Source organism: Lagenorhynchus albirostris, chromosome 15, assembly GCF_949774975.1.
Source record: "Lagenorhynchus albirostris chromosome 15, mLagAlb1.1, whole genome shotgun sequence".
Taxonomy (NCBI): Eukaryota; Metazoa; Chordata; class Mammalia; order Artiodactyla; family Delphinidae; genus Lagenorhynchus; species Lagenorhynchus albirostris.
Genome location: NC_083109.1, coordinates 51,428,075 through 51,455,037, shown reverse-complemented (window position 1 = coordinate 51,455,037; position 26,963 = coordinate 51,428,075). Strand labels below are relative to the sequence as shown.

The 26,963-nt window shown below is 54.4% G+C and overlaps 1 protein-coding gene across 12 annotated transcripts; it reads right to left on the bottom strand.

Annotated features, from left to right (window-relative positions):
- Nucleotides 1-100: 100 nt before the first annotated feature.
- On the bottom strand, nt 101-26,420 carry TBC1D24 (TBC1 domain family member 24). 12 transcript variants are annotated; one of them, XM_060123643.1, is made up of 8 exons: nt 26,367-26,420; nt 9,098-10,177; nt 7,878-8,036; nt 6,632-6,695; nt 5,480-5,575; nt 4,961-5,183; nt 4,343-4,513; nt 1,979-2,109 (listed from the first exon to the last, which is right to left on the bottom strand). In XM_060123643.1, exons 2-7 carry the CDS (start codon nt 10,060-10,062, stop codon nt 4,359-4,361), a joined length of 1,662 nt encoding a protein of 553 aa, XP_059979626.1. In that variant the 5' UTR covers nt 10,063-10,177; nt 26,367-26,420; the 3' UTR covers nt 1,979-2,109; nt 4,343-4,358. The 12 variants fall into 12 exon arrangements, with proteins under 12 accessions (XP_059979628.1, XP_059979626.1, XP_059979631.1 ...); XM_060123642.1 differs by lacking the exon at nt 1,979-2,109 and adding an exon at nt 2,676-3,628; XM_060123644.1 differs by lacking the exon at nt 1,979-2,109 and adding an exon at nt 2,676-3,628 and having other exon boundaries at nt 4,961-5,177.
- Between the last annotated feature and the right edge of the window lie 543 nt (nt 26,421-26,963).

The window sequence follows — 26,963 nt, the reverse complement described above, 5'->3', positions numbered from 1 at the left end:
CAGGATCAGCTAATGCAGTCCCTCAAATTCATGTCCAGTGGTTCCTTCAGAAATTCCCATCCCACTGAAACATTTTCAAATCAAATACTTCACAGTGATGTTGATCCATATGTTCTCATTCATTTTATTTAGGACTCAAAATTAACACTGACCAAACATATCACTAAATCACTTATTTTTCCAAAGTTAGATTTTGCTTCAAAGTTACACATTCACTCACTACACGTATTTCCACAAGGTCCTCAAAATATTTTTTTTACATTCATTTAAATGCTCTAAAGTGTCAGTCCAGTAATCCATTTTTCAGCCAATAACCATCCTAGACAAGAACAAGAAGGTAAAATTATTCACACAGCTCTCCTCTTCGATCTTTAGCTTGTAAACTTTTGACAAAACGTGTCCTTTGCCAGTCAACGCACTTCAGGGTGAAATAGAACAGGGGCTTGCTCCTGTATCTTTGTGTGAAAATAAAAACAGGGGCTGGGATAGCTTGGGTTGAGCTAGCTTCACCACGTTATCGACCATATCACTGGACAAGATCAGACCTGCAGGCTCCCTGCAACCAGGGGCGCATCTAATGGGGAACCTAACTGAGCAGCCACACCTGGGCTTTAGCGGTCTAAGGCGGAAGCTTTTGTTAGTTGGTGTGTCCCATGTCACATCATGGGTCAGTGTCTGTGTGACAGTGTGCCCACTAACTTTGCTTCCTTGGTCGCCAAGTGCGGTGTTGATAAATTCCACGCGGTCGGGTGAAATGAGTGGGTCTGCACGCATGGGAGGCATTTCAGCTCCAGACATGAGTCACATGACACTGCACCTAACTTCAAGCACAGTCTGACATGTATATAACGAAGATCATAAATTCTTTTTTTTTTTACGACAGGTTATTTTTAAACATGCAAACACTTTTCTTTCTAACTTGACATCGTAGGGTGAAGCACCTGCGAGGTGTGCCTGGCACTCCTGCCTCATTTGGCGACCTCTCTGTGTAAACACGACAGTTGGGGGAGGACCGTTGAGATACAGGAATACATATTTGACACAGTCACTGTACGGCCTAATTATGGCAATTTTTTTTTGACCAGTGTTAGTCATGTGAACTTAATGACATTCAGGATTTAACTAAAATATGAGGAAGTAAACAGTTATAAAAATTAAATCTATTCCTGGAACAAAAACGACTATAGAAAAACTGAGGGAATCTGAATACAGACTGTAGTTTAAGTTTCCAGCATCATACTAATGGTCATTTCTTAGGTTTGATAAACATGCACTATTAACACTGGGGGAGGGTAGGGAGGGGTCGTGGGAGCTCTATACCATCCATGAAACTCTTCTGTAAATCTAAAATTATTTCAAAATAAAGTGACAAAAACTGAATCTACTAAACATAAAATATGTAAGGAGACTATTATAAAGGCTCTGTGGCTTCAGGAAATAGATAAAAGAAATTTGAAGCCCTTGTGAAATCTTCAGAATTTTCTAAAACAAGTTGCCCTGAAATCCTGAAAAAAATAATAGGCATGGAACTTATAAAAATAGGAAAAATTGAAATACTTATTTTAATTCAATAATTAAAACTGAAAAACTCATAAAATACAAATGACTTACTCTTGTATTACAAATTATTTTTTAAAAACTGATTTTCTAAAGCCTTAAATGCATAGTCCACTTTGATAATGAATTGGTTTAATCTATGTTCAATTTTTTGCTTTTCTTATTTATAAAAATTTAAAAAATTAATTAATTTTTGGCTGCGTTGGGTCTTCGTTGCTGCGCGTGGGCTTTCTGCACTTGTGGTGAGCAGGGGCTACTCTTCGTTGCAGTGCACGGGCTTCTCATTGTGGTGGCTTCTCTTGTTGCGGAGCACGGGCTCTAGGTGCGCAGGCTTCAGTAGTTGTGGCTTGCGGGCTCAGTAGTTGTGGCTTGCAGCTCTATAGCGCAGGCTCAGTAGTTGTGGCGCACGGGCTTAGTTGCTCCACGGCATGTGGGATCTTCCCGGACCAGGGATCGAACCCATGCCCCCTGCATTGGCAGGTGGATTCTGAACAACTGTGCCACCAGGGAAGTCCCTAATTTTTTGTTTTTGAAATAAATTTTCAAATGTTTCTAGAAAAACAAATAACTCATTATGCAAATCCATAAAACTTTGGCTAATTTTTAACATAAAATGCTAGTAATAATCAGGAAGAAATAATAGAGTATTAACACCTAATATCAGATAACAAGGACAATAATAAGAATAAAAAATAGAGATAATAACCACATACCTTTTAGTTTAGCAGAAAAGTTAGGGAGAAGATGTGAAATTCAAAGAAACTGAATATTTTACATGCACACATGAAGATCTCATGATACAGAAATCGTGACTAATCAGCAGTCACCCTCCCTGGCAGACCTCTGGGGGCCCTTGGGGCAGCCACAGAGAATCCTCTGGACTTACTCTCCAGAAAAAGAACACCCCAGTTCAGGAAGTTTACAGAGGAGGCCATGCAAATAGCGCTCAGGTATGCCTTCAGCTGCTTCTGAAAGGCTGTGCTTTTAAAAGGCCTTCGACGTTCCCGTGATAGAACACTGACAAGCAGGAGGCTGCACCCTGTTCGGTGGCATGCCCAGAGGCGGGTAGCCCCGGGAGGTCCCCCTAATTGAAGAAACCAGACTCGGGATCCCTGGAGTTCACGTAACGAGACTGTGTTTAATGAACACCAAAGTACAGGTGAGGGCTGTGGGGGCTCGAGGACAGGGGGCAGCGAGGGCTGCAGGGTCTGGTGGGGGGGGTAAGCTGTGACACCACCTCCCAACACCTCTCCCTTCTACAGGGATTCACACTGGCCCCTCAGAGCCTCTCAGCAGTCCTGTGGGTACAGCACAGCAGGATGACTGGCCCCATTTTACAGTTGGGGAAACTGAGTTCCAGACAGGTTCATCAGCTTGCCCAAAGCCACACAGGGTTCCCGGTCCTTCCTTCTGTATCACTTTGGCCTGGCTCAGGGGGGATCTGAGTAGGTGGGCAGGGGAGGATGAGCACCCCACACGAAGAGCAAGCAAGATGTGGAGGACAGAGGCGTGGCATGTGGGGACATGGAGAGGCAGGACCCCCTGGCATCTGTGGCGCAGGCTGCCATGGCCTCAGCACAGCCCCTTGGATGTCCGCTTGTCCTCTTTCCTCAGGGGTGTGCCCAGGCCCTCAGGACCAGCTGAGGGAGGTCATGGGGTGGGAGGGCCACTCCCTGCAGGGCTCACACAGCCCTGAGAGACGCAGAACTCATGCCATGCAGAGGGATGTGTCAGGAAGGTGCTCGGGGGCAGGGAGCTGGGGAGGGTGTGTGGAGCACAATGAAGGTGAGGTGGGTAGGCCTGGACGAGGCCAGCACTCCGTGCTGAGGGGTCTGGACAGGATCCTGGGCCACGTCACTGCAGTGAAATGGGGCCGCCGCAAGGACTGCAGTGGAGCTAAGGAGGGCCCGAGCTGAAGAGGAGGAGGGCTGAAAAAGGTTCCAGGGGTCCAGGCTTCTCCAGGCAGGCCCCTTGAAATGTTGGTTGGTTTGGGGTCAGTCACGGAGGGCCCCTCCCTGGTCAGCCTCTTTAGGCGTGGCTACACACTGAGGCCCAGCAGAAGCATCAGGCTCTGTGGAAACACAAGGACACGTACTGTCCCCTGCAGCCCTTCATCCTACTGGCCCTTGGCCCTCCCTCGGGAGGGGCCCAGAGCCCTGCATACAGCCTACCCTCCCTGCCTTCACCCTACTGTTCCTGTCTGAGAGGCACCCCCAGAAGGCCAGTATAGGGAGGAGGGAACTGAGTCAGAAGTTTCAGGCAGATGCTCCTGCTAAGGAATAGTCCCCAGGATGCCTGTTGTCTTCCCAAGACCAACACACCCCTAGGGAACCACCAGCAGCAGGCCCGGCAGGAGGCCGCAGGGCCTGCTTGGGAGCCATGCTCAGAGGCACCAGCAGGGGGTGCCATGGACCCACACTCGAGGGGCAGGCTCCCTCTGCCTTTCCAGTCTCATCTCCCCCACCCCTCTCACCCCACAGAACCAAGGCTCAGGGGCTGCAAGACTTAACCCTTCCGGTCTTGGGCACAGGATGCCTGCACAGAGAACAGCCAGGGCCTGAGTCCGAGGTGGAGACAGTAGCAAGTATGGGCAGGTCTGAGAAGGGCCAGGAGGGACAGGCCTGGCCAGCTGAGGTGCTGGCACCACTCCCCAGCCCAGCACCAGAGCCCAGCTGCACCCTGATGGTGCCCACGCACGTGGGGGGGGGGGCGGTCTTCATTCACTGCCTCCTCCCTGAAGAAGGGGCCCAGCCACCACCCCACCCTACAGCAGCAGCTCGGTCACCGTTAGATCACGCCTGTCACTGGGTGTCAGGGTCTTGGAAGCCCCAGGCCTCCACAGCAGCGATGAGGAAGTTCTCAGAGCAGAGGGGCTGGTTGTTGAAAGTGTCGCAGTGGCCTGTGCGGCCCCGGTTCAGGTCCCCGTCGATGTAGAGTGCCTGGCCGCCCCCTCCACCTGTGGGATGCTTGGTCAGTGGCTGCCCGCTGTCCAGCGCTGCCCCCAAGGGGCTCTCCTTCTGCTCCTGAGCAACTCCACTTGTACAGGGCAAGTCTTGGAGCCGTCCCTGTGCAGCCCTGCCAGAGGCCTCTCTAAAACCACGGGGCTGGCTTTCCACTCTGTAAAGTCCCCCGGCTCCTGGTGAGACCCTGCTAGTGAGCTCAATTCCCCACACACAGCCTCAGGTCCCCACGCCTGCCCCGCATGCATGCTCCACCCCCAACAATCCCACTGCCTTCCTCCGTCATCACAGGGGCTCTGCCTGTCCCTCAGGTGAGGTACCTATCACCTGGCTCAGCAAGAGCTGGCCTGGGGCTTCAGCCACCCACGACCCCGTACCCTCCTCCCAGGCTAAGTGACCAAGGGCAGACAGGAGCCCAGCCTGAGGTGCAGGGAGGCGCCCACCTATGATGAGGCAGTCGTTGCCCCCGGCCATGAACAAGGACTCCGTCTTGGAGGGCAGGTTGAAGTGTCGAGCAGCCAGGAACGGCGAGAGGCGGTCAGCAGGGTCTGAGGACACAGAGTGGCAGGGCGAGGACAGAATGGTGGTAGACTCCAAGGACACAGGCTTGGTCAGCTCTGGGTGTTTGATGACCACCCACTCGTAGCGCTGGACCTCGGGCTGCAGCTGAGGGCAAAAGGGCAGCATGAGGAGTTGGCACATGGCGCCCACAGGGCCCCTGCCAGCTTCCCGCCCCCCACCCCACCCAATTCATCATCAGTGCCTTGAGTGAGGCCCTGAGTGGGGGCTGGGAGATGGCGCCACACAGCGCAGATGAGGGCCTGCCCGCTCTCACGGAGCTCACGGTCTAATGATCACAAACCAGAGAGAGACGGCGAGGTTAGCCTGTAGGGTAACAGCTCTGATAGAAGTAAACAGGGTCACGTGAGTGGGGGTGATCTCCCACAGGGAGGCCCACTCACCCTAAACACAAAGCATTCTCCGGTCCCAAAGAAGCCCAGCTTGCCTCCAAACTTGTTTCTCTCACTCCAGTCTGTTGACAGGTAAGCTCCACACACCTGGGGAGAAAGGCCCAGGGTGAGGCTGTGCCCTGCTTGCCTGCAGGAGTGTCCCCTCACTCAGGACCTGCTGAGAAGCCACAGTACAGTCACAGCTGGGGGTGTTGTGGTCACAGCCCCCCTCACACTTGAGGGCCAGGGCTGGAGAGTAGTATGGGAAAGTCAGAGTTTGGAGGGCATGGGGCTGGCAGTGACCATGCGCGGGGGCTGCCTCGGCTGCCATCAGCTTAGTTGGGATATTTTCATTTCCCTCTTGGGCCCTAAAGCATGGGAATAAGCTCCATATCCACACTCTGATTGTGGGCATCAGTGCCAGGGAGGCCCCTCAGATGGAAGCTTCCAGGAAGCACCCCTGCTCAAGAAACGTTTTCCAACCCTCCCATCAGCCAGCAAAGTGGTTGATTTCACCATTAAAGAGTCACTCCTTTGAGTCGCTACAGGATTTGCCCAAAGTATCTGACAATCAGAGCCATCTGCTATAACATAGATGCCTGGGCTTCTCCTGGAGAGCCAGACGCAGACTCTGCAACAGGGTGAAGAAACTGAAACTCCCACAGGTGCAGGTTTGGGAGCCACTGAACGAGGAGCCTCTATCTCATGCAGACACCCCCAGGACTGGGGCGCGTGAGCTCTGACTTTATTCTAGACATCTTAGATACTTTCCAGATGACAGCACTGCAGAGAACAAGGCCCTGAGAACTACCTGTCGGGGGCTGGAGGCAGGTGAAGGCAGACAACTCACCTGGTGCTAGCCAACTACTACAGGAGGAGGTGAGGCCTCACTCACTAGGCATTCCTGCAAAGCTCCTCTAAACTGCCAGGCTGTGTCAGGCTTGGGGCCTGGACCCCAAGGGGAAACAGGGAGGCTCTGGGTACTTAGGGGGTCCTAGGGGAGGCTAGATTCACCTCTCTGTAGAGGGCTGGCCCTGCTCTGCACCCCTAAGCCCAGGGAGCCTGGGTAGGGGCTATCAGGGAACACCCATCCTCTCTGGGGCACAGACTCCCCCAGAGCTCATCAGAGGCCAGGACCCCAAGCTCCCTCTGGTCCCTCCTCACCTCCTTTTGCGTGGTCTTGATGAGCAGGAGGGTGGGCTCGTGTCCTTCACACTGGAAATAGAACCTGGGGGCAGAGACCACACATGCCAGTCCTGACAGTAACAATCACACCTGCACCCCTTCCCTGTGCCACTTCAGCCAGCCTCTGTTGCCCCAGGCTGTCTGGGGGTGGATGGACCTGGAAACTGCTTGTCCTCCTCTCCCAGGGACCAGGCACAGTGGCTTGGATGGTAACACCTTGGCCCAGGCACTTTTCTCAGACAAGATGGAGCCCTGGCCAGGAGGTCCGCAGGCCAAGCGGTCAAAGGTCCCAGGACTCTCTGCCCTGGTGTGACACAGAGGAGAAGCTGCATGGCAGAGGGCCCCCAGCAGACAGAGCCACGTGCCAGATGCTTCAGGGAAGCAAGAACCAGAGGAACAGGTCCCTGCTCTGGGAAAGCTCGGAACGTCCTCGGAAGCTAGGCAGCACTGAGAAGCATGTGAGGAGGACTGAGGCTGCCGCTGTGCCAGCACCAGGTGCCCAGGGGTTGGCTGGCACCCCTGGTGGCCCTGCTTAGCCGTCCCTCAGCAGGCCTCCCACACTGCACAGAGGTGGGGGCCAGGTCAGCACAGCTCTGGTGCCTGCTGTGTGGCTGGGCCAGCCCCGACTGCATCACCTATGACCCAAGCCAGACCTTGGGTCAGAAGCTACCTGCCATCTGAGGCTCTAGGGGGGTGGCCACGCCTGGCAGAGTGACCCTGGGAGACAGTGTGCCCTGGGGGAAGCCTGTACAGGGCCCGGCACAGCCCACAGGGCCAACATGGACCTGGTGTGTGGATTGATGAAGTGGGGTGGAGGAGTAGTGAACCAAGGCCGGCCGCCTCAAGTTGTCCTGACAGTTCTGTAAGCTCCCAGGAGGGAAACTCTGCCTCCCGTGTCATCACAACGCCTACGTGGGGGCCTGGAGCTACGGCGTGTACTGTAATGACATCTGATGTTTGGGTGGCCTTGGAGTGAGAGAGAGATGCCCAGAAAAGGGGCTCCCAATTCTAGGGCCCCCCAGGAAGAGACAGGGCCTTGCCCAGGTGCTCATGTTTGAAGGCTCATTTCCAGGCCCACCATGACCTCCCGGAAGTGGGGACAGGACGAAGAAGCTGGGCAACTCCACAGCTCACTCCACCCCTTCTGCACTGTCTGGCCCTTGAAGTCCATACCTTGGGGCCTTGGGAGGGTAGGCCCAGTATTCCCCAGCCTCCTGGGCATTACCTGGTCAGGCTGTACCCGTGCTGCAGCGAAGAGAAGAGCAGGAGGGGCTGGCAGAGGGCGAACCGCTCAGGGACCCATGACCAGATGTCTCTCATCTCCTTCACGCCAACAATCTCTGAGTGGAAGTTCTCTGCATGAACAGCCAGGTGCACAAACTGCCTGGGGGAGTGGGAAGAGGTCAGAGCACAGCTGCGACCCCAGCCCTGGCCACGCCCCCCACCCTGGAGGTGTGCAGAGCCTCTTGTGTGAGCTCAGCCTGGAGGAAACGTCTCACCTGTTCAGCCAGGTCAGAGCCTGGTTCTAGGGGCCCTCAGGAAGAAACGGGGTGGAGCTGTCCCCCTGGAGTCCTGCTCCCACCCCGCTACACAGAGGGGAGAGCGCCCAGCCTGGGTGGGGACAAAAGCACCTTTTCTCTAATGGGGATAGAGAGTGAGTCAGCTCTGAAAGACAATGCTTCCTGGCCAGCCAAGCACCGACAGGCAGGCAGACAGACAGGGCCTGAACTTCGGACAGGCTCTGAGGCAGCACTGCTGAAGCCAGCGCCGAGAGCCAGAGCAAGCAGCCAGGCTGGAAGACAGAGGGAAGCCAGGCGTGGAGACATGGTTTCCAGACCTACCTTTTAGCAAGTGAAACACTGAAAAACAGGAGGAAGCAACAGACGTGGAGAAGAGGAAGAAAAATAAAACAGACAAGGAGAGGTTAGTTGCAAGTACTGATGCCCAGGATACGCCTGCCTTTGGCCTGCAAGAAAGGCCTCCACACCTAGAGTACACTCACAGCGTCTGCCGCCGAGGTCTCAGGACACCATGGGCCCTTGCCACGCCTGTTCCCCAGGGGTCTGTGCTCAGGGCAGGGGGCCACGCTCAGCAGCCACGAGAATGGCCGGCAAGGGAGCCCAGAGCTAGAGTGGTGGAGCAGAAGCTGCTCTAAAATGACCCAAGGAGGACAGCCTGGCTCACTGCTGGACCTGCTGGGGCCATGGTCAGCATCCAGCTTCCATCTCAGCCATGGCCCCTGTACCCGGGAACAGGACCCTATGCCTTCTGCACCCACAGTTGCCTCAGCAGCCTGTGGCTGTAGCCAGGAAGGCCCTTTCTCCTTTCCCGTGGCTTTCTATCCACACACGGATGGCTGGCTGGACAAGCTCAGGCCCCAAGCACCCAGAATGCATTCCCCCAAAGCCCCACCCCACTTGGGCCCTGATGGTAGCCCCTGCCTACCTCTTCTGCTTGACAGTGATGCCCTTCTGCTTCAGAGCTTTCTCATTGGCCATCTGTAGGAGCTGAATCTCCTTCCGAGAAAAGAGGCGGATGGCAAACGCTTTCTCCAGCAGCTTCTCGGGAGACACAGTCTTGGCGATGTCCTTGACAAAGGTGCGGATATCCTGCTTCACGTTGTCTGACTCCAGCGGCTGCCCAGCTCTCACCTTGTGGAAGAATTTGAGGATTGCCAGCGCCACGCGGTACAGCACCTTGTAACCTTCCACCAGGAAGACGTCAAAGACGCGAGCAAAGTAGTTGAGGGGCAGCTCCCCAAACAGCCACCGCTGCCAGTCCGCATAGACCTGCAGGACGTCCTCTGAAATGGCCACCATCAGCTTGTGGGCTGCCTGGCAGTACTTGTTCACCAGGTCCCCGAACGTCATGCAGGAAGACTCGAAGGCCAGGAAGCTCTGGTCGATTAGCTTCTTGCTGGGGTCGTTGCAGGCCAGGATGCGGCAGGCCTTCTCGAAGCACTCGGCCTCGTCGATGCTGTAGTGGAGCAGCAGGGCCACGACCGCAGGCAGCGCGGGGCAGAAGGAGACATCAGGGAACTGGTTGGCGATGCACAGCAGGATCTTACGCACGGCGCCCTCGCCCCGTGTGTTCAGGCAGTAGCTGGGCACCTGCGTGTTGTCTACAAACTCGGGCAAGGGCAGGCTTCCACTGCTGTGCTTGCCCACGATCTTGCCGACGATGTCACTGTACACGCTGGCGTCTGGTGTGACCGTGCGGCAGGGGATATCCCGGATCAGGCGCTGGTACACCTTTCCCCGCAGGGTGTAGCTGCGGGCCCAGTAGCCCTGGCGCGCCAGCTGCTTCAGCTCCTGCAGCTCGGTGCAGCTCAGCTCCTTGGGCCCCAGGTCCTGGATGGTGGCATCCATCTTATCCCTGTCCACAAAGCAGTTGTAGCCCGGGGAGTCCATAGCGCAGGGCGTGCCCAGGAGGAGGCCCAGGGCTGCCAGGAGGGGGCGAAGAGCAGCTAAATCCACCAGCACTCTGTCCGAGGCTTCTCTGCTAACCTGTTTGCCATCCCATATCCTACAGGATTAAAAACCATGCTTAGTATGCGTGTATAAAGGTTTACATTTAAAAAACACATGTTTTTGTTTTAGTCTTTTTTTTAATTGAATTGTATACTTTATTTTAAAATTAATGAATTTTTATTTTTGGCTGTTTTGGGTCTTTGTTGCTGCGCGCGGGCTTTGTCTAGTTGCGGCAAACGGGCTACTCTTCGTTGCGGTGCGGGGGCTTCTCATTGTGGTGGCTTCTCTTGTTGTGGAGCACGGGCTCTAGGCACGCGGGCTTCAGTAATTGTGGCATGTGGGCTCAGTAGCTGTGGCTCGCGGGCTCTAGAGTGCAGGCTCAGTAGTGTGGTGCACGGGCTTAGTTGCTCCGCGGCATGTGGGATCTTCCCGGAAGAGGGCTCGAACCCATGTACCCTGCATTGACAGGCGGATTCTTAACCACTGCACCACCAGGGAAGTCCTGTTTTAGTCCTTCTATAAAGTATCAGTAGGGCTTCCATTTAAGATAAGTGGATACTCTGAGAATTCACTACGAACTCTGGAGCATAACTTCTTTCCTTGGGGCTTATGAAGATACTGGAAGAGGTCACATAGATTCTGGGTCATGAGAAAGGGCTTCGAGAGGCTGACTCTACTGTAAACAACTCTCTGCTCAGGGGTGGGTGGCCCACCGGGCCCCCACGCTTCACCCTGCAGGCCTTGTAAAAGGAGCAGCTAGTCAAGAAGACTCCATGAAGTCAACAGATGCTGCGTTTCTGCCCCAAGACCCCTGGCTTGCAACCTGGAGGCCAGCTCTTAATTCTCTAAAAATAACAGCTAAGTTTCGGGCAGGTATTCCGAGAAGACTCAGTGGTGGGGAGTAGACATGAGGGCTGAGAAATAAATGGAAGGTGTCACAGCTTCAAAATTAGACATTTCTGGAACCAAATGAACCAGAAGTATTGGGGGATTTGGGCAACTATTGAGATTCGTGCAGACATTTAAAAAAAAAAAAAGGATAAAATGTGCTATTTGAGAGTCTCTGGCTGCATGTGGACAGCAAGACAGAAGTCTACCGTTCAGAATACCGCAATCTGACATTTGTTTTGCCAAAGGCTACTGTCCTAAACACTAAAGTACAATAGTCTGCCCATGCACCTTTGACTAACCTTTCCACCTGGGATGGTACACTGTCCAGAGTTATCACAAGGGTTTGCTTCAGTGAGTTTTGGTAAATGACCAGATCATTCTGGTTCTGCTTGCATCAAGAACATTTATCTGAAAATATTAAAAGTAACATTTTAAAAATATTGAGTGGAAAGAATTGTAATGTAAAACCTGTTATATTCAAGAAGATGTCTTGAGAAATCACCTTGATACGGTGGGTTTTTTTATTGTGTTAAAATATACCTAACAAAATTTACCATTTTAACCATTTATAAGTATACAGTTCAGTCGCATTCAGTACATTCACAATGCTGTGCAACCATTACCACCATCCATCTCTGGAACTTTTTCATCTTCCCAAATAGAAACTCTGCATCCTTTAAACACGACCTCCTCATTCCCTGGCCCCCAGCCTGTTATCCACCATTCTACTTCCTATGAATTTGACCACTCTAGGGACCTCATATTAGTGGAATCATACAATATTTGCCCTTTCGTGTCTGGCTTATTTCACTGATTATGTCCTCAAGGTTCATTTATGTTTATAGCATGTATGAGAATATATTTTTTGAATTTAAGACTATTATTTAGAGCAGTTTTAGGTTCACAGCTAGAGAGGATGGTACAGAGATTTCCCACATACCCTCTGCCCCCACGCATGCACAGCCTCCCGGTTATCAACCTTCCCCACTAGATGGTACATTTGTTACAACTGATGAGCTTAAACTGACACATCACGCAAATCTATAGATCAATGAGGATTCATTCTTGGTGTTGTACATGAGTTTGGACAAATATAAAATGGCATGTACCCTTATTATAGTATCATAAAATGTATTTTCACTGCCCTAAAAATCCTGTGCTCCACGTATTCATCCTTGCTCCCTGCAACATCAGAATTTCATTCCTCTTTATGGCTAATGTTCCATTGTATGGACAGAACACATTTTGTTTATCTATTCATCTGTCGATGGACATTTGGGTTGTTTCTACCTTTTGGCTGTTGTGAATAATTCTGCTGTGAACACAGCGGTACAAGTATCTGTTCAAGTCCCTGGATATATATCCATTGATACTGTTTTTATAGGGACTTTCCCACAGAAATAAGGTTTTGTGACAACATCTATTTAACACATCCCACTGGAAAAACCTTACCCACAGCAGGACCAGGCGCTGCCAGTGCTGGAAACTTCTTCCCCAGAAAAGAATCCCAAATGGCAGTTGGTCTGTTTGCTCTATCCTGGGAGGGATGGCAGTTAAGGCTCTCCCATTTCCCCAGGTTGTGAATTACCTGTACAGTTTACATCTTTCGTTCTAGGCTCTGAGCCCACTAGCCTCTGGAGGGACCCCAGGCCTATCCTCTTTTCTCGAATAGAATCCACTCCTTGTCAGGGCAATAAACATGTTTATAAACAGAATATGGGCTTCCCTGGTGGCGCAGTGGTTGAGAGTCCGCCTGCCGATGCAGGGGACAGGGGTTCATGCCCCGGTCTGGGAAGATCCCACATGCCGCGGAGTGGCTGGGCCCGTGAGCCATGGCCGCTGAGCCTGCGCGTCCAGAGCCTGTGCTCCGCAATGGAAGAGGCCGCAGCAGTGAGAGGCCTGCGTACCGCAAAAAAAAAAAAAAAAAAAGTGTTTATAAACAGGATAAGAGCTAGGCAGGACAGTGCCAAATCTTGCTCAAGTGGCCTCAGATTCAGGTTGAACATTAAACTGGAAACTCCAAAAACGGTTATTGCACCTTGCAAATTCCTTCAGAAAGGACCTTCAGGGAGAAGCAGACCCACTTTTTTTTTTTTTTTTGCGGTACGCGGGCCTCTCACTGTTGTGGCCTCTCCCGTTGTGGAGCACAGATTCCAGACGCGCAGGTTCAGCGGCCATGGCTCACGGGCCCAGCTGCTCTGGGGCATGTGGGATCTTCCCGGACCGGGGCACGAACCCACGTCCCCTGCATCGGCAGGCAGACTCTCAACCACTGCGCCATCAGGGAAGCCCAAGACCCACTTTTTGTTTGTTCTTTTGTGGCTGTGCCGCAGGGCACGTGGGATCTTAGTTCCCTGATCAGGGATCAAACCCACGCCCCCTGCAGTGGAAGCACAGAGTCCTAACCACTGGACCGCCAGGGAAGTCCCCCACTGTTTTATTTGTTGTAGCAAGTTGTTGCAGCCTGGGGACTCCGAGGCAAAGACAGGTGCAGAAGACCCTGAAGGAGGTCCTGGATCCCTGCAGGCCTCCTCCCACCTGAAAAGACAGCATGGTGTTTGTGGAGCAGGGCAAACAAGGCTTATGATGACCTCCTTAGGCATCTATAAAGCCAGGTCTCAGGGCAGGTTTTTGTTTGGTTTGTTTTTTACATAAACACATAATCATGAAAACATCCAGTAATACAAAATTATACAGTAAAAATGTAAAGTCCTGTTTAAGTTACCCCCTCAATCCTACTCCCTCTTCTACCTAAGGTAATCACTGTTCACATCTAAGTGCATGTCCTTCAAAACCTTTTTCTTTCATTTACGTGCACACGCATCCACAACCCAGTTAGATAGTTTAAGCTGGCTATTGGGAAGGGGAAGTCAGGAGATGGGAAACGGATCAAAAACACAAAGTCGCTGGGCTGGACCCTCACTCACCGTGTGGAGGTGAAGGTACACCCTCCCCGAGCTGTCCCACCTGCAGCTTGCAGCCATCCTGCAACACTGTCCACACCTCCAGCTCCCACTCAGAAACAAGGCCTCACCGGCTCCCCACAGTCCCCCAGCTCCTGACTGAGGCGCCAGGCCCAGGAAGGAGGCTGTGCTCCCTGGTCCATGCCTGGCAGCCAGTGGTAGAGAAGGGAAGCAGTTTACTCGGGAAGCGAGCCAGTTTAAAGTCAGACAGGCCGGGCTCAGAGTCCAGTTCTGCCGCTTGTTGGGCTGAACCTCAGATAAGCCATGCCTCCTCCCCGAACAGCTGGTGCCCGTCTCTAAAATGGAGCCAATGAATATAAGCCACTGGACAGACATTAATCCCCACACAGCACCTGTGGGTTAAGCTCTTACTCTGGGCTCACTGGCTGGGGTGTGGGTGACACCCCACACACAGGCACATCCCATTCTCTTCCACTCCCCCTTGCCCTGTGGCAGCCCAGGGCAAACAGCCACTCTTCTCTGCCAGCGGGGCCCTGGCGGCAGGTGCACTAGGAAACCACTTTCCCTCAGCCTCAGGAAGGGGAGGGAGGGAGTGAATTCTAATCTCAAACACTGCACTCACCTTAAGCACCGCCCCCCCCAGTCTCAAGTTCACTGCAGAAGAAGAGGGTGGGGGCAGGGCTGGCTCTGGGGTGGCACCTCTCCATCAGCCCTGTGGGAGGAGGCTGGCCCCAGCTGCCCACAGCTCCCTGAATTTAGAATGTAGGAAAGAACTTTGTGCTTTCTGTCCTTAGCTTTGGGCCTAACCTGCAATTCTGGGAAAACAGGAAAAATTCTGCTCAGCATCCTGTTAGACTCACAAGAACTGCACACAGTGACCATTTCAGATAGTTGGGACACCACGCCGTGTGTCTGGAGGGTGGCGGCTACTTCAGCTAGGGTTGTCAGGAGGACCGCTTCCCTGCCGAGCTGAAGTGATGAGAGGGAAGCTGCCAGAAGAGCTGAGGAGAGGTCACTCTGGACCACGAGAAGACCGCGTGCAAAGGCCCCGAGGCAGCAAGAGGCCTGCTCCAGAAAGGGAAAAGCATCCAGTACAGCCAGGGCACAGTGAGAAAGAAGAGCGGAGACATCCATGGGTTGGATCGTGCACGGGGAGGAGCCTGGACTTTAAGTGCAGTGGGAAGCAGGGAAGGTATGTGATCCAACAGACGGGTTTAAAAGCTGACTGCTGTGAGGATTAACTGAGCCTGTTTATAGAAGGCACTCAGCCCGGCCTGGCTCACCAGGGCAGCTCAGAAGTCCCGAGGGCCTCTCGTCGTTACTGCTCCTTGGGCTCTGCTGGTCTGGCACTGGCTCAGGGACGTCTGGGGAGTGATGGGGTCAGGCAGGTCAATGCTAATGCCCGATCAGTCCTGTGGTGAAGCTGAACCGTGCCCCTCCTTAAGGGGGCAGTGCAGCCACAGGAGGCTGCTGCCAAGGTTCTCCCACGGGCCCGAGAAGGCCCCTGCTCTCTTTGGGATGGTCCCTTCGAATGGCCTCTTCGAGGGCCCTTCTTCCCCTTCCCTGCCTGTGCTACTGCTTCCCCACCCGGAAGCCCCTTCCAGTCACCGTCATGTCCCTTTACTCACAAATACTATACCTGTTTTGAGAGTTCAAGCTACCTAATGGAAAGCAAGTATTCCTTAAAAAGAAAAAATAAAAACGTTAAGTGGAACTAAGTGACCTCTATTTAGGGGTGTTAGGGGGCCCCTTCAGCAGCTCTAGGACTGCAGTCCCATGGACCCTGGGCCAGGAAGCTTTTCTGAGGAGGGGAGTTCCTGTGACATGACGCTTTGGCTGGGAACAACCCATGGGAGGTCAAATAAACTCGAACTCTGCTCTCCTTGGTGAACCCCCAAAGTGTGCCCACAGGAAGAGGAAGGCGGCCAGTGGGGTGGGAGAAGCCCTCCCACCCCATACCCGCCACTTCTGCCTCCAGAGTGACCCCACAAGTGTCTTCGACCCCTCTCCCATCTCAGGAGCGCAGGTCACCCAGGAGGGCCAGCCCCACTGCACTCCCTCCTCAGCCAGTTGAGGGCTGGCTTCTTAATGCCACACTGCTATCCCAAAGCACTACCCATGGTCTGATAGTCACAAGACCTCTGCCTTTCTCACCTTTTTAGTGGGGAACATGATTTTCCCAAACAACTGGATTTGAAAAAAAACTCACTTGCATGTGACAGACCGCCCCCACCCCCCTTAAGCCTGGGTGATTCCATCTTAACCACCCGACAACACTCGGCACTATGCCTTCCTTACAGGCTGCCTCTCCCAGAGGGCCCAGCACCCCATCATGCCTCCCCTTGACTCAAACTTTCATTCATTTGACAAACTTCTACGAAGTTCCTTTTCTGGGCAGGGCACCGGGGATACGAGGGTAAAAGACAGCTCTCGAGGAGACCAGTGGTCACGGCATCCACAGTGAGACTACGAGAGCCCAGGCGGGGCACTGGCAGACCACCAAGGCAGGCGTTGACTCGGTGTGAGTGCCACAGAGGGGACAATAGTACCTGAGTGTACAAAGACGGGAGTGGGGACAAATGCATGAGGGAGAGCACGGCAAACTGGGGAGCCTCAGAGAGATGGTAGGGAGTGACCGGAGGTGGGATAGGAGGGGCTGATGGCCTTCTGTGCCAGCTGCACTAGAAGACCAGACATCACCCCCACACAAGAGGGAGCAGGAGGAGAAGAGCCGAAGCAGAAGGTGACATATCATATCTGCATTTTAGAAAAAACCCCTGGCGGCCAAGGAGGAAGGAGGGCAGAGTCCAGAAGCGGAGGCAGGAGGAGGGTTGGGCTGAGCTGGCCAGGGAGGATGCAGAAGATGGGGTGGATTCCACCAGATGAGGTGACCTGTTCGGGGTGGGGGGCAAAGACCCAAGCAAAGAACAGAGAATTCTGGCCCAGGGGTGGGGTTTTGGTGGGGCAGAGGAAGTGCTCCATTTTAAAGTGCCTGTTATGACACAGATGCCTCTCAGGCAAATGCCAGAGCAGGTTAGGTGAGGCAGAACCCTGGGCTGCTGTGCTGAGATCCTGCCCAGACACCCACCCCTCAGCCCTGACACCTACACTGGCTCCTGGACTCCTCTATCACCCAGTGGGCTTCACAGATGGCCCCTCCACATACCCAGAGGCCACCAAAGAGCCAACTGTGGCCCAGGTGGAAAAAGTCAGCCCTGTGCAGAGGGAGCCTGGTGCTCCCCAGGAAGCCTACCCACTCCTACTGACCTCTGCCCAGCCCAGCCTGACCACTCCCCACCCTCCCCCTTGGCTGCAGGAATAGCTCATAGCCCAAGCAACCGGGGCTCAGCCTGGCCGGGCCTTAGTCACTGCACCACAGGACAGGGTGCTGCACAGTTGTGTCTCAGTTCTTCCCCTTCACTCTGAGCAATCCCACATCTGTTTCCTGAGAGTGAGATCAGGAAACAAAGAAAGAAGAGGAAGGAGGCTGGTTCCAGCCCTGCCGACCAGCCAAGAACGGGGCGACAGATGGGAAGGAGGGGCAGTGAGAGGCGCTAGGTCCTGGGCCTGAGGAGTTCCACGTGACCAAGAAACGTATGCTCCTCTCAGGCAGTTTCCCCAGGGTGGAATTCAGAGCACGCGCTCTCTAGGGAGCCCCTCACCCTCAGAGACCATTGGTCCCCAGCCAGGACGCAGCAGAATGACGAATCCTTCAAACAACTAGTGGCCCCACTCTAGCCCTCAGGGTATGTGAGGTCTGGGGATGAGAAAGACACAGCAATTACAGGACATGGTCACTGTCTGATAAGATCTCAGGGTGCCAGGCACAGAATGTGGCAGCAGGACAGGGAAGAGCAGATGACCTCCTGCCTGTGGCTCTGCTTGTAGGGTATTTGGGTAGAGGAGCAGGGCAGGTGGGACAGCCTGGAAGGGAATCTGGGCTGGTGAGTAGGGTATGGCAGGTGGAGCTCTGAGGCAGAGAAGGTGGATGGAGGTGGGGGGTGGGAGTTATTCCTGAGGCCATCCACCTAGCACACCCAGAAGGGGCAGGGTGGGTGGGGCCTGGAGCAGGATGCATTCCACCCTCTCCTCAGGCTGGGACCTTCCTCTCAAGTCCAAGTCTGACTTCCTTAGGAGAGGCCCAGTGCTCCCGTCCATAGGACGAGGCCAGGGAGAGGCCAGGGAAATGCCCAACCCCACTCCCAAGGATCTGCTGGAGGCCTCGGAGACACAGCTTCAAGACTCTGTCTGGAGTCCTAGGTCGAGGATACTCATCTCCCTGCCCAAGGCCTCAGCAATAGGATGATTCCCAATTCTGCGGATGACTGGTGGTGACAGTGTCATTGATTGGGGTGACTACGGTCACCGATCCCCCACATTCGCTTCCTTTGCTGCCTTGCTTTTTACTGACCTCACTCCCAACTCCCAAATCTCTTCTTGCTCTGGAACTTGGCTTGTAGCAAACAATCCCCCACCTCCTCATCCTCTCCCCTAATGCACCCTTCCTCCAGGCCAGAAAGCAGGGGGCTCTCCCTGGGACCCTGCCCCTTCTCTCCAGGGTCTCCCCAGGGTTCTGACACCCCTCTGTCCAGGGTCTCCCCAGGACGTGCCACACACTTCATTCCAGTTCTTGGCCTCCTCCTCTCAGCTGCCCTCATTGCAGGGCATTCGAGGGTCAAGCAGGCAGACCTGGTTCAAAGCTCCCCAACTTTTTGGGTTTTTTTTTTTTTTTTTTTTTTGCGGTACGCAGGCCTCTCACTGCTGTGGCTTCTCCCGTTGTGGAGCACAGACTCCGGACGCGCAGGCTCAGTGGCCATGGCTCACGGGCCCAGCTGCTCTGCGGCATGTGGGATCTTCCAGGACCGGGGCACGAACCTGTGTCCCCTGCATCGGCAGGCGGACTCTCAACCACTGCGCCACCAGGGAAGCCCAAAGCTCCCCAACTTTAGAAACCTTTACATCTCTGATGCTTCATCTACACCCAGGTCAGCCCCAGAAACTCCTCCACTCAGTGAGCGCATATCACAAACACCCCACTCTCTTGTAACTGTCCTGAAGCTCTTCACTGCCCTCCTCCCACTCGCCATAACTCTATCTCCCCGCACCGCCAATCCTTTGTGACTTTACTTCCTTGTCTGCTCAGCCTAGACCTGACCCTCCAAGCCTCAGCTCCACCACTTCCATGCTCCTGTCTCAGCTACCCAGAAGCCCCACGAGAGGCCAGCCTGACCAACTATAGAGAGAAAATCACACTGCCCTGCTCGTGGCCCTTGGAGCCACCTGGCAGCCCTCAGCATGCCTCGTGGCACCCGCCCCTGGTCCCCACACTAGCCAACAGCTTCACATCTACCACTCTCCTTGAGAACCCAGTGTCACGCAAGAAGCATCCTCTCCTGTCTGACCTTGGCCCTTGATATGCACCCCCACCCTTGGTCCTGGATCTGTTAGATAGGCCCCCAACCCCAGCACCCAACACTCCCCTTGAGCTAAGCCTTTCCTCTTTCTTTCCTTCCCAGTCAAGCTCCCGGGGAGAGCAGGCTGTATGTCTCCCCCCTCGCCCTTCACGCCTGGCTGCCAGACCTAACAGACACCTTTGAGCCCTTATCTCCCTGAATCACACAGAGCTGACCCAACTGCTCTCAGCTCTCCTCTCCCCAGGCCTCCAGAAACCCCTTCTGTCTGTCTCCTTGCCTCTCTGGCTGCTGCTGCTCCTGTCCCTGTCCCTCAAATGTCCCTTTTGCAGAAATCCATCTTTTCAGCCAAGAATTCTCAGGTCCCATACCTCCAACTGCTTTCCTGAAGTCTCCCCACCTTCACACACTTCATGTGACTCCAACGTAGCTCAGCTCTGACTCCCAACCCGCTCTGCCCCAGCTCTCCACCTGAAACCCTTTCCCGCCCACCGCCCCACCCCCCCTCCTTTCAGGATTTGGCCCTACCTGCCCTCCACGTAGGGCAGCTTCAGGAGTCTTGACAGTGGGAAGGGGGAAAGGCAGGACACACTTGTTCTTCTTCCTCCTCTCGGGCCAGTCTGCTTCAAGCCTCGGCCCAATGCCCCCTCCTTCACCAGCCTTTCTAGACTCCTGACCTCACAGGCAGGACTGAGGGCAACCTCCCCACACTCCACCCCTCCTTGTCCAAGTCTGTTTGAACTTGGCAGGCCTCTGTGATGAGCTGCTTATGAATCAAGCTCTTCTACTCTACTGTGACTTTGAGCCCAGGTGTCTCACACCATATACTCAGTGTACCCAGGAAGGAGGAAGCAAGAGAAGGAAACAGATGGAGACTCGGGAAAATCCCAAACCACTTGGGCCCAAGAGGGAAATTTAACTCTAAATAACAGGGGCCATTTGCCAACTTGTTTGTTCTAGGCGTGTGTCCTTCCCAGCAGACATCTTCACATGATGAGAAGGCAGACTGGGCTCCGCCTCAGCCCTGAAGCAGCACTGGGATTTTTCAAATGCTAATGGAAACTGGCATTCCACAGTGACTGCCAGGCTGCCAGTTACCCGGAACCTGATAGTGGGCCCTTTGCTGATGGCACATAATGGAGGGCACGTGCCAGGTATAAAGGGGCGTAACCATTAAGGAGGCATTAGTCACAGCACCGTAGGCCAGTTGGCTGGCCCATCTGCTGCCGCTGGTCAGAAGTTCAAATGCAGGTCTTACCAGTGGCAACTGAGCCTATGGATGGGACCCGAGCAGGGCAGAGTCCTAACCGTATTAGCCACTCGAAAGGTTTCCTGCAGGGACTCGGGGACTTCCCTGGCGGTCTAGTGGTTAAGACTTGGCGCTGGGACTTCCCTGGTGGCGCAGTGGGTAAGAATCTGCCTGCCAACGCGGACTGGGGACACAGGTTCAATCCTTGGTCCGGGAAGGTCCCACATGCCACAGAGCAGCTAAGCCTGTGCGCCACAACTACTGAGCCCATGCACTGCAACTACTGAAGCCCGCGCGCTCTAGGGCCCGAGCGCTGCAAATACTGAAGCCCGTGCCTAGAGCCTGTGCTCTGCAACAAAGAGAAACCACTGCAATGAGAAGCCTGCGCACCACAATAAGGAGCAACCCCCGCTCACTGCTGGTTTGGTCCACCCACAAGCAGGGACTGGGGTTGCAAGGGGGCTCTGCTAATTCAAGGTCTTTACCTTCTGAGTTCAAAAGGTCCTCCCAACAACAGCCCCCAAGGGCATAGGAGAAACCAACTAGCTACACAGAATGAGAAGCAGAGAGAGAAAACCCAGCTGTCAGAAGCTAGAATTTTGACTGGTCTGAATTCTAAGCAAGGTGCCTGTGATAGGTGTGCCTCGGAAGGCTGGGCACATGGCAGGCTCTCAGCAAGTATCTTTAGGCCTGACAACAGAGCTGGGCTGGGAGGGAATCTTGCAGGTTTAATCATTTTAGTAGGCATTCAAGACACTTCCTGAACACCAGTGTATCAAGTGCTGGAATATGAAGATGCAAGGCCCAGTCCTAGCTCTCAATGAGCTTCTGGATGTGAGGACATGGTGTATTGACCATGCCAACTCAGGAGCAGATGCTATGAGAGAAAAGCACAGGGTGTCTGGGCCCCCAGCCTACAAGAAAAGAGGGGTCTGGAAGGATTCCCTAGCCAGCACCTGCCTGGCCTAGAACCTGAAGGCTGAGGAGGCCTTCGGCCAGGAAGCAGCAGAAACAGCATGCGAACAGGACAGGGCCTTGGAGAGCATAGCTGTTTAGGGCCAGTGAGTGTCATTCATGGCTCAGATTCAAAGACAGTCTACAGCCCAGCTTCATGGGCTCTAAGAGGCCAAAGGGCCCAAGACAGAGGCCTGGGGTTCACCAGGCTGCCGAGGAAGGACAGTGCTTCTGTGTGCTGGGAGGTGGGGATGGGATGGCCCAGGAAGGCAGGGAAAGAAACCAGAGGCAAGTGGAGTTAACGTATACCCCTGGATCCTTTGAAGGCCCACAGGTTTAGGAAGATAGGAAGGCGGGAATGACCCTTGCTGAAAAATGAATTACAGATGATAATTAGGGAATGAGGACAAACTGACTCAAGGAAAGGCTGAAGGGACAGAAGCCAGGGAAGCTTTTGGTGGGACACAGGTAATGAGCTACATTTAGAATGCTACACAGTGGAAGGGCTTTTATTGGTAACAGAATCACCCATCGGTAATCAATTGGTACCCAATTAAAATTGTGTAACAATTAGGCGGACACACAGTTTCAGGTTATGCGAAACAGGCCAAGCCATGTGTAGTGGCTTCTCAATGGCCTGTAAGAGGAGAGTGCAGGCTGGGCAGGATGGAGGGAGAAACCATGACCGCGCGCACGTGACCTCTGCCAGCAGCTCCTTGGGCAATACCCAGGGGAGATGGATAAGGTCCCACAGTCAGGCAGGGGACCATAACTGCACAAGATAGAAGGAGAGCTTGTTGCACATACCCCTAACTGAGCAGGTTCCCTAAGAGACGAAGATAACTGCTAACAGCACTTATCCAGAGGCCGGGACAGCCCTGGGGGCCATGCGCCTCCTTTGGGTAAAGAGGAACTCCTTTTGCCTTTCCTCACCCTCTCCCGTGTGGCCCCTCAGCATGGGGGAAAGATTACGGAGGGGGCACTATACACTTGGCCTCTGTATCTTCAAGAGTCTTTCCAAAGTCCCACCTGCTGCTAATGCTGATGCACTACACAGAAACTGGGGTCCTGGAAGAAGAGCGACAGGACCCAGAGAATTCTGCGACCTTGGATCTATCTCTGTGTCTGAGAAGGCCTGTTTTCAGAGATCTAATTGTGAGAACGCCCTGAGAGGACCAACTGTCGGGCTGGAGGGGAATGAGGTCCTTTGAGATGAGTGACAATCTGGAAGTTTCCCAAAAGGCAAATAAACACACATGTGACAGGAAGCCCCGGGAATCAATCATGTGATTTTGCACCTTTAGTATCTTACATTTTGCTGTTTAACCAACAAACAGGGGCTCTACGACAGAAATAAAAAGCCCACTATCCTGCCCCCATCTCCCCAAAAGGCAAGAGATCATTAATCAGATTTTTGTTACCTTATCTACTCTGCTCTACAGACATGAAACATCAGGCATCTCCAAGGTTCAGTCTTCTTTTTCTCATTCCACACCACCCCACTCCCTGGCTTCAGTGCCACACAGGAAGTAGTACCCAGGACACTTTTGTGTTTGCTCTCCTTGGCTCCAGACCAATCTCTATCCAGGAATTCTTACCGACCCTCAGCTCAACATCTCCACACCGCAAGTCATCACCCACTCCCAGGCCTGTCCCTTCCAGCACACTCTGTGTGGCACAGCCTTACCAGCTGCCAGTCACCTAACCTTGGAATGTTCCCTAAGTCCTCCTTTATCCCTGGTCCTTCTCATCCCTGCAGCCACTTGTCTCAAGGTCTTGCTCTCTTTTCTGTCCCCACTGCCCTTCCTTGGTGCTGGGCCTTTTGTCCCGCCAGGTATATCCCCGTGTTCTGTTAACCGCCCTCAGTGCAGGACTTCACCAACCCACCCTGGCCACCACTGCCTGGTCACCCATGAGGGCACAATCTGACCAGTCACTCACAAACCCGAGATCCCTTAGCGGCTCCCCACCACTCTCAGGGTAAAATGCAAACTCGGGACTGGTACTCAAGGCCTCTCCTGACTGCCACCAGCCTAGCTCCTTAACTTAATCTCCCTCTCCTCACCCCAACCACCGGAGCTACCCACTGCCCTTCTCCCAACAGCCGGTGGGTGGGAGCTGTATTCCTGTACTTCACACACTGTGCCTTGGCCTAGAAGTCTCATTCCCTCATGTGGCCCTGCCACTCCCATTCGTTTTTAAAAAAAAAAAAATTTTTTTTTTTTTTTTTTACCACACCGCGAGGCTTGTGGGATCTTAGTTCCCTGACTAGGGATTGAACCCATGCCCTCGGCAATGAGAGCATGGAGCCTTAACCACTGGACCGCCAGGGAACTCCCCGTTCTTCAAAATTTAATTCGAGCCCTTCTCAGGAGCCCCCACTAAAGGCCAGCTGGACTCCATCCCTCTGTGCCCATAGCAAGCTCCGTCTGCCTCTGTGAGAGCGCCGACTGCAGTGCCACAGTTCACTGGCCCGTCTCCTCACTGTACCCTAAGCTCTTCAAGGGCACAGGCTCACTCAACTTTGTAGCCACAGAATACCGGGCACAAGTCCTCATCATGTGAATTATGATTTGGATAAACCTGCACTGAAAGAACAACAAAAATCATCAAATAATGAATTTAGGTTGGTCCTTAGTGAAAAGCCCAAGGTGTTGTTTCTCTGATATTATCTCCATTTGGAAAGTGACACTTGAAACAGCCACTGAAACTGCTGCTTCAAGTTGAAAAGGCTTTTTTTCTTCCCTGCACAGAGTTGTCATAACAGAGAAGCTATGCTCAAACAGGTAAAACATTGAACAGGGTAAATATTAAGTGCTTTTTTATAACCTGCTTCATTGTCCTTATGTACTTCAAACCAGCAACAATCTAAAAGCAAACACTTAAATATGTCTTCTGAGATTGGCTGAGACTGTAATGAGAATTAGGCGCAACACTGCATGCCCAAGGTCACTTGGCCTGCTGACAGTCCTGGCAGGTGTGGTCAGCGACAGCTAGCATGGCTCACCAGCAGGTGAACTTGCAAATTCAGGGTGTGAATTTTGTTATTATGAAAAACCTGCCAAGATTACTAGATTACTTCTACATCCTCTGAAGGTCACCCTTCATCCAGATGAAAACCACTGCATTAGTTTTAGCACCTTGGTTCATTTCAACAACCATTCAGGGAGAACCCCTGGCCCATTCCATATGAGGCAATGGGGGAGCAAAGATGAATGCGACGTGGCTCCAGCCCTGTCCATAGGGAGAGATGAGCTTCTGAACAGAGCACTCGCTACTGGATAAGTACTTCTCATACAGGCTTTACCTGAGAAGACTAAACGAGGACCAACCTTCAGGATAAAAGGATGCGTATGTGGGGGTTGTACCACTGGCTAGAAATGGAAACTGTAAAACCTCTGCGAGTTTTCTTGATCTTTTCTTACCTGGGTTTGTTTCTCCAACCCTGTATCCCTTAAAAAGAAAAAACCAGCACATCTGTCTTCAAGGCAATTAAGTAAATGTTTACAGGTAGCTACTGTGTACTGGGGCTAGAAAGTGAAGATGGAGCGGAGCCCTTGCCTCAAGTGGAATAAACCGCTGTATCTGATGAATAATGGGATTTTTTCCCCCCTGTAATTGCCTAGATGTTCCTGCAGACCTCGGAGAAAACACACACAGAACTAAGGAAAACCACCTTCAAGTCCTTCTACTGGCCCTGGAAAGGCAGGCAAACTCCTCACCAGGAATAAGCAGCTAGGTAAAGACCTCAACACAAGCATCACAACCACAGCCACATCGGCCACCAGGTCTGTGCCTCCCAGGCACATCGCTATCTTAACAGCTGACCCGCGCCTCCGCACTGCCCAGGTGGTCTTCAGCCTCTGGCCTTAAGTGTCAGCCCAGCAAGTGGTAATCCAGGAAGCCCACCGCTCGTCTGTTCCCTACAGAGTAAGGCCATCAGGCCACCAGCGCCCTTGCCAGAAGAGGACCTTGACCGAGTGCAGCCCATCCCCGACCTCCAGCTGTGCTTACTCAAGGCTCAGAGAGCACAGCGCCCAGGGGCCCCCGACCTCCAGCTGTGCTTACTCAAGGCTCAGAGAGCACAGCGCCCAGGGGCCCTGTGGAAACGCTTTCGTCCCCAGCACAGCCTGGCGGACAGCTGCCGCCTGGCACAGCGGCCACCCCAGGAGGCACCCGCCGGACAGGACTCAGAGGCTGGGTAGATACCTAGGCGGCAGGTGGGCAGCGTGTAATCCTGGGGCAAGCGTAGGACCAGGACGGGAGCAGCTGCAGGTCTTCGAAGACAGAACGTTATCAGAGAATCTGTTGCAATTTCGAGTCTAGAAGAGGATTTCCTACCCCGCAGAGACCGAAAGCGCCCGAGGAAGGAGTGACACAGAGCCAGCTCTTCCCACCGCCGCCTCGCCCGGAGCCGGCCGGAGAGCCGACAGCGCCTGGTGAGGGGCGCCGGCGCGACCCCCGGGGTCGGTGTCCCGCGGGTCCGAGGTCGGCTCCGGACCCACGTCGCGCCCTGCCCGGCGCTCGGGCCGCGGGGCAGAGCCGGCGGCGGCGGCCCGGCGGGCGGTCGCGGGCCCAGGGCGCGCGGGCTGCGAAACCGCCACCCGCACCGCGGCCGGTCCCCGCGCCCCGCTCGGACGGAGGCCCGGCAGCCAGGCCCCCACGCCCCCTCCGTCAGCACGCCCCCTCCGTCAGCACGCCCGGGACGCGGTGACAGTCGGAAACCCGACCCCGCGGCCCCCGCGCCGGACCGTCACGCCCCCGCCCACCCCGTTGCGCACCTACCACCGCCCGCCGCGCTGGCCGAGAACCCACCTCCCGGCGCCGCGCCGCACCGCGCCGCTTTCTCCTCAGCTAGCTGAGCTCCCGAGCGTCGGCCTTTCTGCGCACGCGCGCACGCGGCCCCGCCCCCGCCGAGACGCGCCGCCGGCTGCCCACCCGCGGCGCCCGCGGGTCTCTGGGGCAGCGGGCTCCGGGCATGCGCGCTGACGCCCCGAGGCGAGGCGGCAGGAGCATGCGCCGGCTCAGCACGGGTCCCGATGAGAGGCGAGGGGCGCGCGCGAGTGGGCGGGTGGCTGTCAGGCCCAGCTGTGGGCAAGGCTGGGGTATCGGGGGTCGGCAGGGGTGCCCGCCGGAGTCGCTGCCGGGTTACGCGTAGACCTGGGAACGCGCGCCCGCGTGGGCACGACGTCTGGTCCCGAGCGGGCGGAGGAGTGCATGGGGGGACCTCCGGGTGGGACCTGGGTGGAGGAGTCTTCAGGCCGAGGCCGAGATAGACAGCCAGACGGAGACAAGAGACAGGGACACAAGGGGGCAAAAAAGAGGCTGAACACAGCGGGGGGCAGGGACACGGACGCCCAGCCGGCAGAGACAGGACAGGCAGAGGTGACCTACGGGACAGACGGGAACCAG

Bases quoted from the DNA above. Each gene is read 5' to 3' on its own strand.
- TBC1D24 (XM_060123638.1), bottom strand. From the start codon at position 10,062: ATGGACTCCCCGGGCTACAACTGCTTTGTGGACAGGGATAAGATGGAT. The intron at 8,037-9,097 runs GTAGGCAGGGGC...CCACTCCCCCAG, and splicing joins ATCACTGTCAAGCAGAAGAG to GCAGTTTGTGCACCTGGCTG. The intron at 6,696-7,877 runs GTAATGCCCAGG...CTCTGCCCCCAG, and splicing joins CACGGGTACAGCCTGACCAG to GTTCTATTTCCAGTGTGAAG.